This window comes from Danio rerio, chromosome 13 (assembly GCF_052040795.2).
Source record: "Danio rerio strain M-AB ecotype USA chromosome 13, GRCz13ab, whole genome shotgun sequence".
Taxonomy (NCBI): Eukaryota; Metazoa; Chordata; class Actinopteri; order Cypriniformes; family Danionidae; genus Danio; species Danio rerio.
The window spans coordinates 29,281,642-29,295,149 of NC_141033.1; the positions used below are offsets into that span (position 1 = coordinate 29,281,642).

The 13,508-nt window shown below is 36.4% G+C and overlaps 1 protein-coding gene across 2 annotated transcripts in view; it reads right to left on the reverse strand.

Moving 5' to 3' along the window:
* The window catches only part of vrk2 (VRK serine/threonine kinase 2), a 20,528-nt gene extending 8,054 nt beyond the window's left edge, over window positions 1–12,474 (reverse strand). Inside the window, exons 1-9 of one of the 2 annotated variants that reach the window (XM_087277747.1) lie at window positions 12,088–12,474; window positions 11,062–11,117; window positions 10,891–10,960; window positions 10,245–10,778; window positions 9,546–9,654; window positions 7,571–7,663; window positions 7,095–7,227; window positions 702–822; window positions 287–345 (exon numbers count right to left, since the gene is read on the reverse strand). In XM_087277747.1, the coding sequence (XP_087133873.1) occupies window positions 287–345; window positions 702–822; window positions 7,095–7,227; window positions 7,571–7,663; window positions 9,546–9,654; window positions 10,245–10,321 (592 nt within the window). In that variant the 5' untranslated portion in view covers window positions 10,322–10,778; window positions 10,891–10,960; window positions 11,062–11,117; window positions 12,088–12,474. 2 annotated transcript variants of the gene reach the window in all.
* Window positions 12,475–13,508: the final 1,034 nt, after the last annotated feature.

Sequence of the window (13,508 nt, forward strand, 5' to 3'; positions counted from 1 at the left end):
AGCCTTGATGCATGTTAGAGGTCTTATCTTTCTGGTCCAGCTGCAGCCAGCCTCTCAAGGTTGGGGGAATAAGGCCTCATCATAATCATAGATCACAAAGCCCCCTTTCAGAAGACGCACGTGCCCTCGCTCCCTGTGGAGGGGGAAAAGATACTGCAGGGATGCTAGAGTCCGTTGATGAAGGAGAGGCAAGGAGATTGTGCCTGTGGGGATGGCGAGGAATCTAAGTCCCTGCCCCATACCTTGTTGATCAATGCAAATGGCCTGCAAACTCACGCGCACTTACCCATGCTTGAGCTGGAGGTAGACATCTTCAGAACAGAATCTGGCAGGTTAGACATCAACCTGCAGTTAAGAGATGATGAGAGGAAAGGTTATCCAGAGGTCTTGTTGTGAGAATGCATCTGAAAACACCTCTTTGCTTTCGATTAATGGAAATACATAACATATGGTTAATATTTTACTGTGAAGAACTTGTCATTCTCTCTTCTGAAGATCTGAAGATCCTTTTAAAGCTGAGCTTACATTTCTAAGCATGAGAGAAAATCTGTATTCTTATACACCTTTAGTAGAGTTTTAAGGCTTAACGAAGCAGCTGTGAAGGAATAATTCAGGCTGAACAAGCACAAAATGCTCTGATCAGCAGCCACTGTACACAACAGAGTTCAAGGTCTAGACCTGTGGTGAAAAGGGGTACGTACTTGGCCTTGGCCTCCTGAACCTCAGCTGGATTTTTAAGAGAAGGGAGCCAGGGCAGAGTTCCACACTGCCAGTGAAGCAAGCAGTAGCCCAACACCTCCAAGTCTCCTCGCCGGGATGCGGCTGTTGGAGAAAGTGAAGATAAGAAAAAGAAGTTGAGTGTCAGTTGAGAAGTAAGTTAAGACCCTTTGATTGAATGACCCGTCCATTGGTTGCTGAAATATGCCCTTATAAAAAAAAAAGGCAGAGGGGGAGGGGTGATTGAGAGAAGTATTTTGTTTTCTCAGCTGGTGCTCTGGCCAGCCTAACAGGCTAACAGGGCTTTTCTAAGAGGGGCTAAGAGTTGAAAGAGTAGGTCAGTTCCTCCCACCAGCACTCCTCACATCGCTCTCACACTCCCTCCTTCTTCGTCTGGTCTGGCGACTCGTCCAGGAACCTGATCCTGACGGCCTCTGACATGATCCAGACAGCCTGTGGCCCGGCCCGACACTCTCTCCGACAGAGAGCCAAGCAGTAAAACAAAGAAATAAATGTCTGGGCTCAAATAGTTTCCACATGTTTCTGGATTCCGTGGGGTCTCCTCTGGCCCTAATAGAAGAGCTTGGGAGTGTGTGCTCCCTAGACCTCCTTCATCTCCACCTCTGCCGTAGCACATTACACAACTGCCATCTAGTGTAAATGTGTTTTGTAAACTAAAAACTTCTTATAGTCACCTCATCTTTCATGATAATCACATTATTATAAATTCTAAAATAGATTATTTTTCTCCACTGAGCTAGTATCAATACAGATTCACAAGATTTTATTCTTTTATTTATTTATTATTTCATAAGTTTTTATTCTGAACCTCTTTATTCAGTTTTTAAATTATTTCAATCCCAGTTCATTAGGAAACGTTGCAGTTATAATATTGCATTTGCTTATTTATCATTGCATATCTTACTCTAAAATTAAGAGTGCACGGTATTTCAGATTCCCAAAGCACTTTTTTAACTAATCAAAACAACACTTTGTTTTTGCTTCATAAAAAAAAAGTTTAAATAATTTCAGAAATTTAATAGTATCATATTTTAAGAATTTCTCATGAATCAAACCACATTAATTATACTATACATTAGGGTTGTCATGATACTGAAATTTGATACCAATTGGTACTGAAATGTTAAAAATGTCAATTTCTTGTGAATATTAGAGTGCTATTGACCGCATTCTTAAACACAGCTGATTTGCCATTGTGTTAACTTGCTTAAAGGAAATGACTGTGATTGGCCGTGAAGGTCATCAGTTCACCAAACTCACAGCTGTTTACTGAGTGTAACCCAAGCGGCAACATCCTGCTCTCTCTCGTGAAGCCAATACGGAAGTAACTGAAACTGCAATGCATCCAATCGCCTTTGGGGGCTTGCTCCAGGAACTCCAGATGTCCATTGACTGCAATGCTAAATTGGCGAATTTTACACATAATAAAAACATGTTTACAGCCTGGTACAAAAGATGGTTTTGGTGCATATAGCTAATATTACTGCTAATATTAACTGGGGGGGGGGGTATTTTTATAACTCATCCGTTTTGTTTTTATTAAGTTATATTACGTCTGCAGGTCTCGCTGGTCACCCTCAAGTCACCAGCTGATTAGCCGCTGAGCTCTTTTTGTTTTGTTTTATGTGGCTTTACACGGTCAATTGCATTTTGGAATTATTTCTACAATTATCATATGATATAGCATAATGTGTGCACTTAATTGTGTTCACAAACCATTCAAGTAACCTCCATTTCCCAGGTGAGTGAAATTATTATCTTATATACAATATCTATAAATGTATTTGATTTACTTAAGATAATTTATTATTTATAATTTTCTTTAGAACTTGAAGGCATTTCAGAATCTCACAGATTGATTAGCTGTAGGCTATAGAACAATCATTTAAAACATTTTCATACAGTGTTATGCCTGGATTTCATAAATAGCCTTGCATTTAATAACACAGACTTTATTTGAAGTATTTGAAAGTAATTCGCGTTTTCCTCCTGTAGAAAAACGTCCTAAGAACAATGCTTAGTGGCTCAAAGTCTTATAACATTGTTTTTTAAAAGACTAAACAATTTATTGATATAGTACACAATCAAGCGCATGTAGTCAGAACACAAACAAGTCGCAGGTAATGAAGTATTAAGCATTTCTCCCAAAGAAAAGCCAGTCTAAGCAAAATGCTAGCAGACATCTGAAGCTCCGCCTCTTTGCTCTTATTTGGTCACCAATGGTCGGTGCGACGACACAAACAATATGGCGATGGTTGGCCACGCCTACTTGTAGCTTCATTTGTGCTCTTCGGAAACCTATAGGTGATGTCATGGATACTACATTCATATCTTGTACAGTCTATGGTTTAATCACAGATACTGTGACACTGGAGGGTTTCAAAGTCATGTTGATCAGCTGGTTTGGTATATCCGCTGATGAATTACACGCTGTAAACAGCGGTGAGTTCAGTGAGTTGACTACCTTCACGGCCAATCACAGTAATTTCTGTTGAGCATGTGAACACAATGGCAAATCAGCAGTGTTTAAGAGCATGCTCTACAGCACTCAAATGTTTGCGGGAAACGGACGTTTTCAAAATTTCTGTACCGACTGGTATTGATTTTAAGCATTGTGATATCCCTAATATACAGTACATGTTCACCAGTCCACAAACATCATCTGTTTATAAGGTTGACTACACAAGTCACTTTATATTATGTTATGGTGTGGTGTGCAACACAACATCACTCAGCCCTACTTTTCATTAGGCATTATTTGAATTGTCTATTAGTTGTAAACAACATAAATTGTAAAATCCATGCAATTGTACTTAACATCAGAAGGAGAAGAAAATAGTACTTTTGGATCTAGTTTAGTTGTCTTTGCGAGGTTTTTGAATAAGCCCAACAGAGCTCAATTCACAGTTACATAAGCCTAAATGGGAATCTATCCCTGTCCAGTTTTAACAACACTGCTCTAGTATTACTACAAAGGCATCTGCTTGAGCACTGAGTGTTAAATGGCCTCACTTCAACCAACTGATTAGTCTAGGCAGATAGACAGCAGCAGATATGAAATATTCATTTCAGATCCCAGCTATTAAACTAAAATACATTTTGGGTCAGACTGACCAATTATGTCTTGACTTTAAACTAAGAACCCTCAATGAATTATGTTCGCCCGTATATTTAAATCTGAATGGGACGGCTTTGTCAGTTTCTCTCATATACGGGAGTTAACCTCCCTTTAAGCTTTTACCTTCATGAAAAGCTCCAACTTCATCAATAAAGGTAAATTAAGGCACATCATTTGTTCGTGCCTAGAGAGTGTATTAACTCAATACTGTAACTGCAGTCCATCTCCTGAGAAATTACCTATTGACTGCATTCATCAAAAGGGAAAATCTCTGCCTAAATCCATGACCATCATTGATCCTGCCATGCCCATTACGGAGTCAGCCTCCCTGCCCGCTAGCCAGCAACACCATTAGGCCACGTCTATAGGTTTTCTTTATTTTTCTTCAACCTTGACCAAACTAATTTAGCAAACACACAATTTAATAGAAAAGATTTTAACATCCCTCACTGGTGACCTTGAGAAAATGCCTCTTAAGTGCCACATAAAAGGTAACTCTGACTAAAGACCAAAGAGCACAAGATAAGACGTGCTCTGTAAACATTTTGTACTTCTCTGTAATAGGGAGTCGAAGGGGTGGGCTGCCTGGCCTAGTCCTGACACCGATTCACTTAGAAAAAAGGCCCATCCAAAAGAACGATGCATTCAAGCCTGAGAACAACACCTTCCATCAGATAGAAGCTGTTGTTCATAATTACGGCCTATTGTTATTGTGATTATCCAAAGCGCCATGTCAAACTCTTGAACCTCTCCTCCTGAATTTCAGCCGGCTCACTTCAACCCTACAGGTGATAATTAGGCCTTTAGCACGGGGTTCAGCGGGACACGAAGTGCCCGTCTCTGCACTCCTCACCATGGTAACAAATCAACAGCTACACGGGGTGCCAGAGGCCAAAAGAAAAGAAACACTGCAATCTGCATTCATCTACAGGGCAGACGATGCTAATGACCAGCACAACAGCTGTCTGCATCTTCTGTCAGGGCAGTCAGTGTGGTGACGTCGATTCAGTCTGCAGCACAGAGTTTGATAGTGACACAAACAATCTTTGTCAAATTTATGGCCTTGCTGCATTGAATTTAGGTTTGGGAGTAGATCGGGACCTGGACAATGAACTCCAGAGTTGGTGGGTAGGTGTTTTTATAAACTCTCAAGTGTTATATCACTTGCCATATGTAGTGTGATTTACACAGTACAACTGGCCATACATTTAAAGAGCAGTAAGACGGAATCAGGACCATATGTAGAATCCTGTACATGAGAAGTTAACAAATTGTATCAGGTAAGAACATGGTCTTGTCTGAAAGCCTCCAGACCTTAGTCTGAACCTTAGCATGATTTACTTTCTGATGTATCAAAAAATGTGTTTCACTGAGCCCAAGCTATGAATTTACTGAGAGTCATGTATTTTCTTTTTCCTTTTATATCACTAACAGGAATAATAGACATGTGACTGTGTACACATACATATGTAGTCACATTTTCTTTTTCTTAAAAAATATTTAAGCATGTTTTTTTTTTTTTCATCTACATTAAAAATGATTTGTTTAACTATTTGATGCCATGGATTCACAAATGTAATCTCCTCAAAGGAGATTACCTTCTTATTTTTAGAAGGACGATATATATTTTGATGTGTGCTACTCAATTCGAAGTGAGAAACATATCATCCAGTTCAATAAATATATATATTTTAAATATTATTGAGTCGTTTAATTCAGTTTATTTTGACATTGCAAAACTATTTTAAAATTTTATAATGAAAATATATTTATTCATATCTTACAAAATTTATCTAAATAGATTATATATATATATATATATATATATATATATATATATATATATATATATATATATATATATATATATATATATATTAAAAATTTGTAATATAAATATATAAAATATAATAATAAAAAATAAACTACCCATTATCATAAAAAATAAACTTTGTAAATTATTGTTTTTTTCTGCTGACTGGGCATCTTGTCTATTTTCTATATGCTTACAAAATGAACAGCAACAGAAACATGGCTATTAGCAAGCTTTACTATTGTGTATTCAGTATTGAACTTCAGTAATATCCTACAGCCAATGCAGGCAGAGATATTGGCGTTGAGTCCCAGTTCAACAAAACATCAAAGCTTTAATTAATAGTAAATGCATACAAGATGCAGGTTATGACTTTGACTAATTAGGGATTTCTTGAATTAAGTCTGCCCAAGTAAGCATGGCTAGAACAATCAATATCCAATAAAAAGGACTGTACACAATTTACAAGTTAATGTGTTTCCAATAGCGTGACCCGGAGTTAAGGACATGATACTGACAAGTCCCAGCTACATAAAAAGGACTCCATTATAAGCTAAGAATTTTAGCTAGTGAATTCATACTTGTATTATTAGTTGTATTATTTGAACTGAATTAAAACTAGGGCTGCACAATATATCGTTTTAGCATCGATATCGCATTGTGTGCATCCGCAATAGTCACATTGCAGGATTATAGTGTACCAGGAGCCACAGTTCAGAACATGGAGTCATTGGAGATTTTTACCATAATGGAGCAAATGTTTATAATTTACATGTTTTTAAGGCACTATGACTGTATGAGTATATCAAGAGAGTTTAATACATTCAGGCACAAGGAAATGTACAATTTTAAACTTTAATAAAAAAATTATTTATTGAATTATTTATAAAATGAAGATACCATGTAGTGCTATCTTACATTTGATTATTCAATTTATGTATCTAAATTCTTACCAAATAGAGCTATTTACTGTAAGTCATCTGGTGAAATTGTACTCATATCGCAATATATACAGCAGCAAAACAAAGCATTGCAATGTCTGATTTTCCCAATATCGTGCGCTGTAATTTAAACTGACCTCATTTACTTCCTTAATGCATATTCCTGGTTTAATTGTGGCTATTAAATTAATTCATGTTAAAAAAATTGTAATCTTTATTCAAAATTTATTAAATTGATATGTTTCAAAAGCTTTGTTCCCTTTTTACATGCCTAACAGATATAAAGTCCAGTCTAACATTTTTTTTTAGCATTGAATGACCCATTTCACTTGTGAATACTTCAAATTCTAGAAATAAAATGGTTGCAAACACCAATTCTGTTAACTATAACTGAAAAAAAGGAAGACATTTGTGTTTAATAGCATAGATTTCTCTCCTTGTGATGTCAGGAAAAAAAGAAAATAAATGACAGATTTCACATTACCTACTCCTTTGTGAGCGTCAATGCTTGTGTACTCAATAGTGCCATTGTGTCCTTTCTTGGGGTTCTCTTTGTACTCTTTATGCTCGCCATTAGGACAGTATCTGTATGAGAGACCATAGTCAGCCAAGTACACCTGCAGGAGATAAAGTCGGCATAAATCATCACAATGATATTTTCTTTCAAACTGAATCTATTCTACTGTACTACATATGGTATATTAGTGCAAAGCACCAGGAAACGGGGGTCAGTTTTAAAGTTGTGACAACATACTGAAAAGTTAATTGATTATACTCAAGAGTGAAGCTCTGAATGTCATCGATGCTGGCTGGCCGTCTTAACAGATGATCAATGAAAGTGATAAAAAGCTCTTTTGAAAACATGCAGCAACTAAATAGTTAATATGTACTCAAAATGAAAACCAATCATTTAAGATGTCCCTACTGATGGTTGTAATGATGATGAGCATTTAGGCTCACCTTGTTTGGATCTCTGTATCCCAATAAGAGATTGGCAGCCTTAATATCAGCATGGACATATTCGTTGTCATGAATATATTCCAGCACATCCAGCTGTTGGGGGCAAAGTGGCAGAGTGGAAGGTTAACATGAATAATTTAGTAACCCCATAATGACCTACTGTAATGACTACTGGCAGATGAGATGGATGCAAGATAGCCGGAAACTAAGCAAATGCAACTAAGGTATCCTCAAAATCCACTAGATTACAAAATGAGGTAAATAACGTTTGTGTTTTCATGCTTACATGTGTGCTAAATCAAACCCCTAAATATACTGAAGTCATATTAAAACATTAATTGGTGATGGTAACAGTGTGTTCATAAATTATAGTGAGGTTGTTACTGCTTTTGTTAACTGCAATAAAGCTGAAATGAAAATAAATGAAAAAGTTTAGACTTAAAGCTGAAAGGGAATTTACTGTATGTAGATTTGAAAAAGGCTTGATGTTAGCAAAAACCAGTAGACATTAAGGGTGCTTTCACACCTGTGAATCGATTCAGTTGTTCCGAAACAGAGATTACAATTGTTACATTGTTGCTCTTTGCTCTTGGAGCGGTTTGCTTTCACACTGCAAAGTTTCTAATCGGACCAAAAGAGCTAAAACAAGTCACGTGCGAGCTCCTCGCATTGGTCAGAGTTTCAGGGTTTATTTTTCAGCGTCCAGCTAAGCTGTCAGGAGAGGTGGTGGTCTGGTGGTGATTGACAGGGTGCACTTGCGCGACGTGTTTGAAGAGAGACGCGGTGGAGAGGGGTGAGAAGGCTGCGCGACGATGCCTATTTGAGGACCGGGAGGGAGACGCGAGATTACCGGGAGATCATCACTCGTTTGCGGGTATCCGGAGACTCGCGAAACTTCCCGCCCTACTCATAATTCTCTTTTCATATAGCTGTAAGCCTATTACATATCCATAAAACACTGTGATGTAACCGCGCTCGGATCGCTTTCTCACTGCAATCGAACCGCTCCAGGGTTCGTTTCAATCGAGCCGAGACCACCTCATTCAAGCGATCTCGGAGCAATTACTTTGGCGCGGAACAGAGCGCGATTGCCCTGTTCACATATGCCAATCGAACCGCGCTAACTGGGCAAACGAGATACATTCCGAAACAAAAGTGTAGGTGTGAAAGCACCCTAAGTAAACAGCAGACATGATGAACAAATTCATGATTAAGAAAGATGTAACTAAATGCCCTAATAATACTAATTAGAATCATTATCAAAGGATTTGTTCTATACAAACTTACAAAGAAAGTGACTGTCTGTATGAACGGATAATTGAATCACTGGCTCAAATGATTTACTGAAAAAACTGATTAAAGAAAAATAAGATGCAGTGGTACACACACGTTCACTCTGGATTTGCCTGAATCCATTTAACCTGTTTTTTGTTGAACTGCTGTATAAAACTGTGTGTAATTTAAATGATATATTTATCTTTAATAACTTAAGTTACAATGGCATTGTAACTGCACTATTAAAGCTTCATTACACAATGAATGATTTTGGGCTCTCTGTATAGATCTGGTTATGTACGACACAACTTTGAATATAAGATGGTGACTTTACAGTACAGAATACCACATTATCTTGAACATTTTAAGCATTTATGACATGTGACATAGACCAGACAATACTGTTACATCCTATAGTCCTTTACATGAAAATATGACTACAAGCTTTCACAGACAACCTAGGAAGTCAGATAACATCTCATTTTATTTTATGTTTTAAACTGTTTAACCATTGACAAATAGTATAAACAAAAGTAAGTACTATAATTTAAAATATAATAATAATAAAACTATACATGACAAGCAAATGACAAAAGGCTAATTGAAAATATGAGTAAATGCTACATCAGTACAGAAATAATTTTAAATAACAAGCAGCTTTAACCATCATCTAAATGTAAAAAGTTCAGCACTGTCTCACCATTAGTACACCCAATTGTAGCACGCTGGTCTTCCTCAGTTGTCCACCATTATCTATTAACACTTTCTGCAGATCTGTACCCAGCCGATCCATTACCATAAACCTGTACCTACACCCGCAAAAAATTATCATAAGTGACTTAAAACGTATACAATAACTGCACTAAAGTCCTAGAATACAGACAAAAATATGTATGTACTCTATTTATTGTAGTTAATGTCAAATGGATTGGTGATACTACGTGATTGGGTACAGAAAGTGTCTCAAGTAACGATTTTGAACTCTCAACAACTGTTTTACATGAATTACACATGATACTGCTCAAATACAAAGCAGAATGTGTCAGACACCAATTAAATTGAATGACTACTTTTTATTAAAGGTTGATTGTTTACATTTGCTAAACAACATCCCATCTTTATGCTTTAATATACAACTTTGGAAAATATATATTTGTGTGAGTAATTATTTTTGCTTTAGGAGTTTAAAATTCACCTGATCAAAAATTACTTTCAGAACTATTTGTTTTATATTTAATTTACTATTCTGAAACAGCTTTTACACTGATCCCAAACACAAATGTGTACGTATCCATGCATGTACCATATGTATTGCATCCATGTCCATCAATCAATAATTAATAATAATAATAATAATAATAATAACAAATGCAAATAATAAAATAAGTCAATCTCATACCTTGTTCCGTTACTTTCAGTCAGTCCAGAACCCCAGTAAGTTGGGATACCCAAAAAACCCAGTCGTTTTGACTTCATCCATTTGCTCACTGAGTTCAGAATTTAAAAAAAAATGTCTTGGCAAAACATTTATGTATATGCACATATTTTATAAACACATAACTGATATACAGTAAACACATCTTTCACACACATAAAAAAAGCATTTCCTCCAGCCTAGCTAGAAAGGAAATCTGTCTTGACTGGCTGTGCACCAGACTGACAGGTGGTCAGGGGCCCTTTGGAGAAACCAGCATCATTATCAGCAATTTGGTCACTCTCTCTGAATTAGAGCTCAAACAAGCTGGGATTGCACTAACGACCACAGAGGTGCATGTTTGCTTTGGTTTATTAATTCGCCTAGCCAGGCTAATTTACATCTATAGCCACTTCATCAGTGACATGCACTCCATGTTTGAGAACTCTCAGATGAAGATGAGGGGTCTTCAGGATTTCCATTCAACACTACTCCAAAGGCTGCATCTGCTTCTACCTCCTTTGGCAATAATAAAATCAGTGTTTATGGATTTTTCCCCTTACATAACAACAGAAATTCCATTACAGAATATTGACAGAATTTAAATTAAAAAAGGATCAAAATATCTTACTAGTTTCTGGCTTTGCTGCCCGTTGGTAAAATTTGAGTTCTGAGAATAAAGGTCCATTTTCATGATATTCCTGGAAATGTACATACAGTATAAATCAGTAGGAGTGGAGACTTTTGGTCTATTTATAGTGTTGTTAATGATACTTCATAAATTGATAAAAATATTTCTTACCACTTTGATCACAAAATCAGCATCATCTCGAACAGGGACATTCACATCCTGAGAAGCTGTAAAATATTGAAAAATTAGAGCTATCCAATGCTTATATATACAGTTAAGATACATAAACAGTTCTAGTTTCAGCAGGCCCATAGTCAGGGGGCTTTGGGTGGTACGAAAGACCCACTCCTCACTGACAAAGGTCCAGAATTTGTCCCATATATCAGCTATTTTTTTCCCTGTTTTGACTGCTATGCCATAATAAATTGTAACAAAAATAATTATCTACAGTACGTAAATAACCCATAGAAAAAGGCTTTAGGACCAAGTGGAATCCTGTTTTGGCATCCCAAATTCTGACTTAGGAAAGTTGAATGTGCTGGCCAGTTTTATTTGCCTAATAAATGACAATAGGCTAGTTTTTAATTTAGAACTTTAACAGATTCCTGTTTTTTTCCTAATGATATGTGATGTAATATATTTGTATTTTTTTTATTATTTGTTTATTTATTTATTTATTTTTATTTTATTATTTTCATATTTTTTTATGAAATATTTAGGGAATGTTTTTGGTACTTAAAAAAGTGTGGTTATGATGATCATTCGAAAAAAAAAAAACAGTGCTTAAAATGTTACTAAAATGCAGTTTTTAAACCTCAATTAAATAGAAAATATGCCGAATAACTGAAAAAAAATCCACTTTTTGAGAGAAAAAAATAATAACCAACTCTTTCACCCGGCTGGCTAAGGGTTTAAGACTAGCATTAGGCCATAGTTCAATGGGGACATTTTTTTTAAGTTTTAGCTTTTTTTTTTTTTTGACAAATGCCTTAAACAAATGCATTACTGTGTGTCCATCTTGAGTCAAAACAAAAGCACTGATATTTTTAGTCAGCAAGTTTCTTTCAATTGAGAAAAAAAATTAAACATAGTGTTCTTTAAACTTAACAAATGGTGTGCCCTGAATTACTCTGTCATCACGTCATAAATGAAACTGAAATGGTAACACATTCATGCAGAATAAAGTCATAACGTTACCCAAATAAATCAGCCCAAATCCTCCTTTTCCAATCATTTTCCCGATGCGCCAGTTCTTCTTTTCTGAATCCGTTAAAATGCATCCATCTGGAAGTGGACGAGGTAGTGTGTATTTCTTTGGAGGCATTATGTTAAAATTTCATTTAAAACGTTACCGAACGACTAAATACGATTAACTAAAGTTAAATCATTAAGTTAGTCTTATTTAACTTCTGTTTCACAAAAAACACCAAAAATTACAATAGCGCTTTCTTATACAAGTATGTTAGTACTCAATAAGAAATCAAAATATTATACAGCAGCCGAATTTCTATTTAAAATCAGTTTATCAACAGTTTCAGTTCTGCAATTGACTCGACTGCAACTTCCTGAATATGATTGACAGTCCCGCGAAATCGAAAGCAACCAATCGAAAACAGGAATACGCACGTCCTTCATATTCAACTACCAATAAAAAACGTACAGAGGCGGGACAACACGTACACGTGCTTTATCACAGGATAGTGCAGTTGCCGTTCAAAACAGAAAGAGAAGATCCACTCGTTTACAGGAATCGGTTCATTCAAACAGTCTGCCTCAGTTTATTGATTCAGATAATTCAAACAAAGTCATATAATTTACAAGGCCGTTATAATGTTCATATACCGTGCACAACATTTTATACATGTTTAGATTTGTGTGGTTCTGATGCACATCTAAAATAAAACTGTGTTAAAAACAGTCAAAAACAGGGCGTAAACCTGGACCTTTGTGTTTACATGTGTTAACATTTTGCTATTAAAACACCCCACCCCCCACCCCCCGTTTCTGTATACATTTTTTTCAGTGAGTCAGTGAACTAGCATCAAACGAGTCATTCGATTCAATTCCTCAACGGACCTTTCAGCGTGAATCATGAACAAGTCTAGGCATGTTTTATGAACAGGTTTAATAAATTAAGCTGGATAAAAATCGAACTCAAATATTTTTTCATGAATCTTTATATGTCTATAACTGATCAATTTTAGGGTACAAGATCACGCAGTAAAATATTTAAAGAGCTTTACTCTTTTTTAAATAAGCTTGAAATGTTGATCCATAAAACGTTTCTATGTCACATTAAGCTCAGAATAACTGGGATACGATCACATTTTGGGCTCTGTGTGGGCACATCTCTTTGGAACTCTTGTAGTCCAGAGTGCTATGACACCAATCTTGAGGGGCCGTGGCACCATTTTCCATAAATGCCCCTTGTAATGAAGATGGCATAATTGTTGCAATTAGAGAGAGCAGCTTAGGCTGGCCCTGCAGTGACCCACCTCAGCCCAGGTCCATATGGTCTGAAATAGATATAATGAGGCTCTTAATGTGCTATGTATGCGCAATATGGACTGTAAATGGACAGGCTGTAATTTTCACCAAGGCCACCAAGAAGTGGCAGA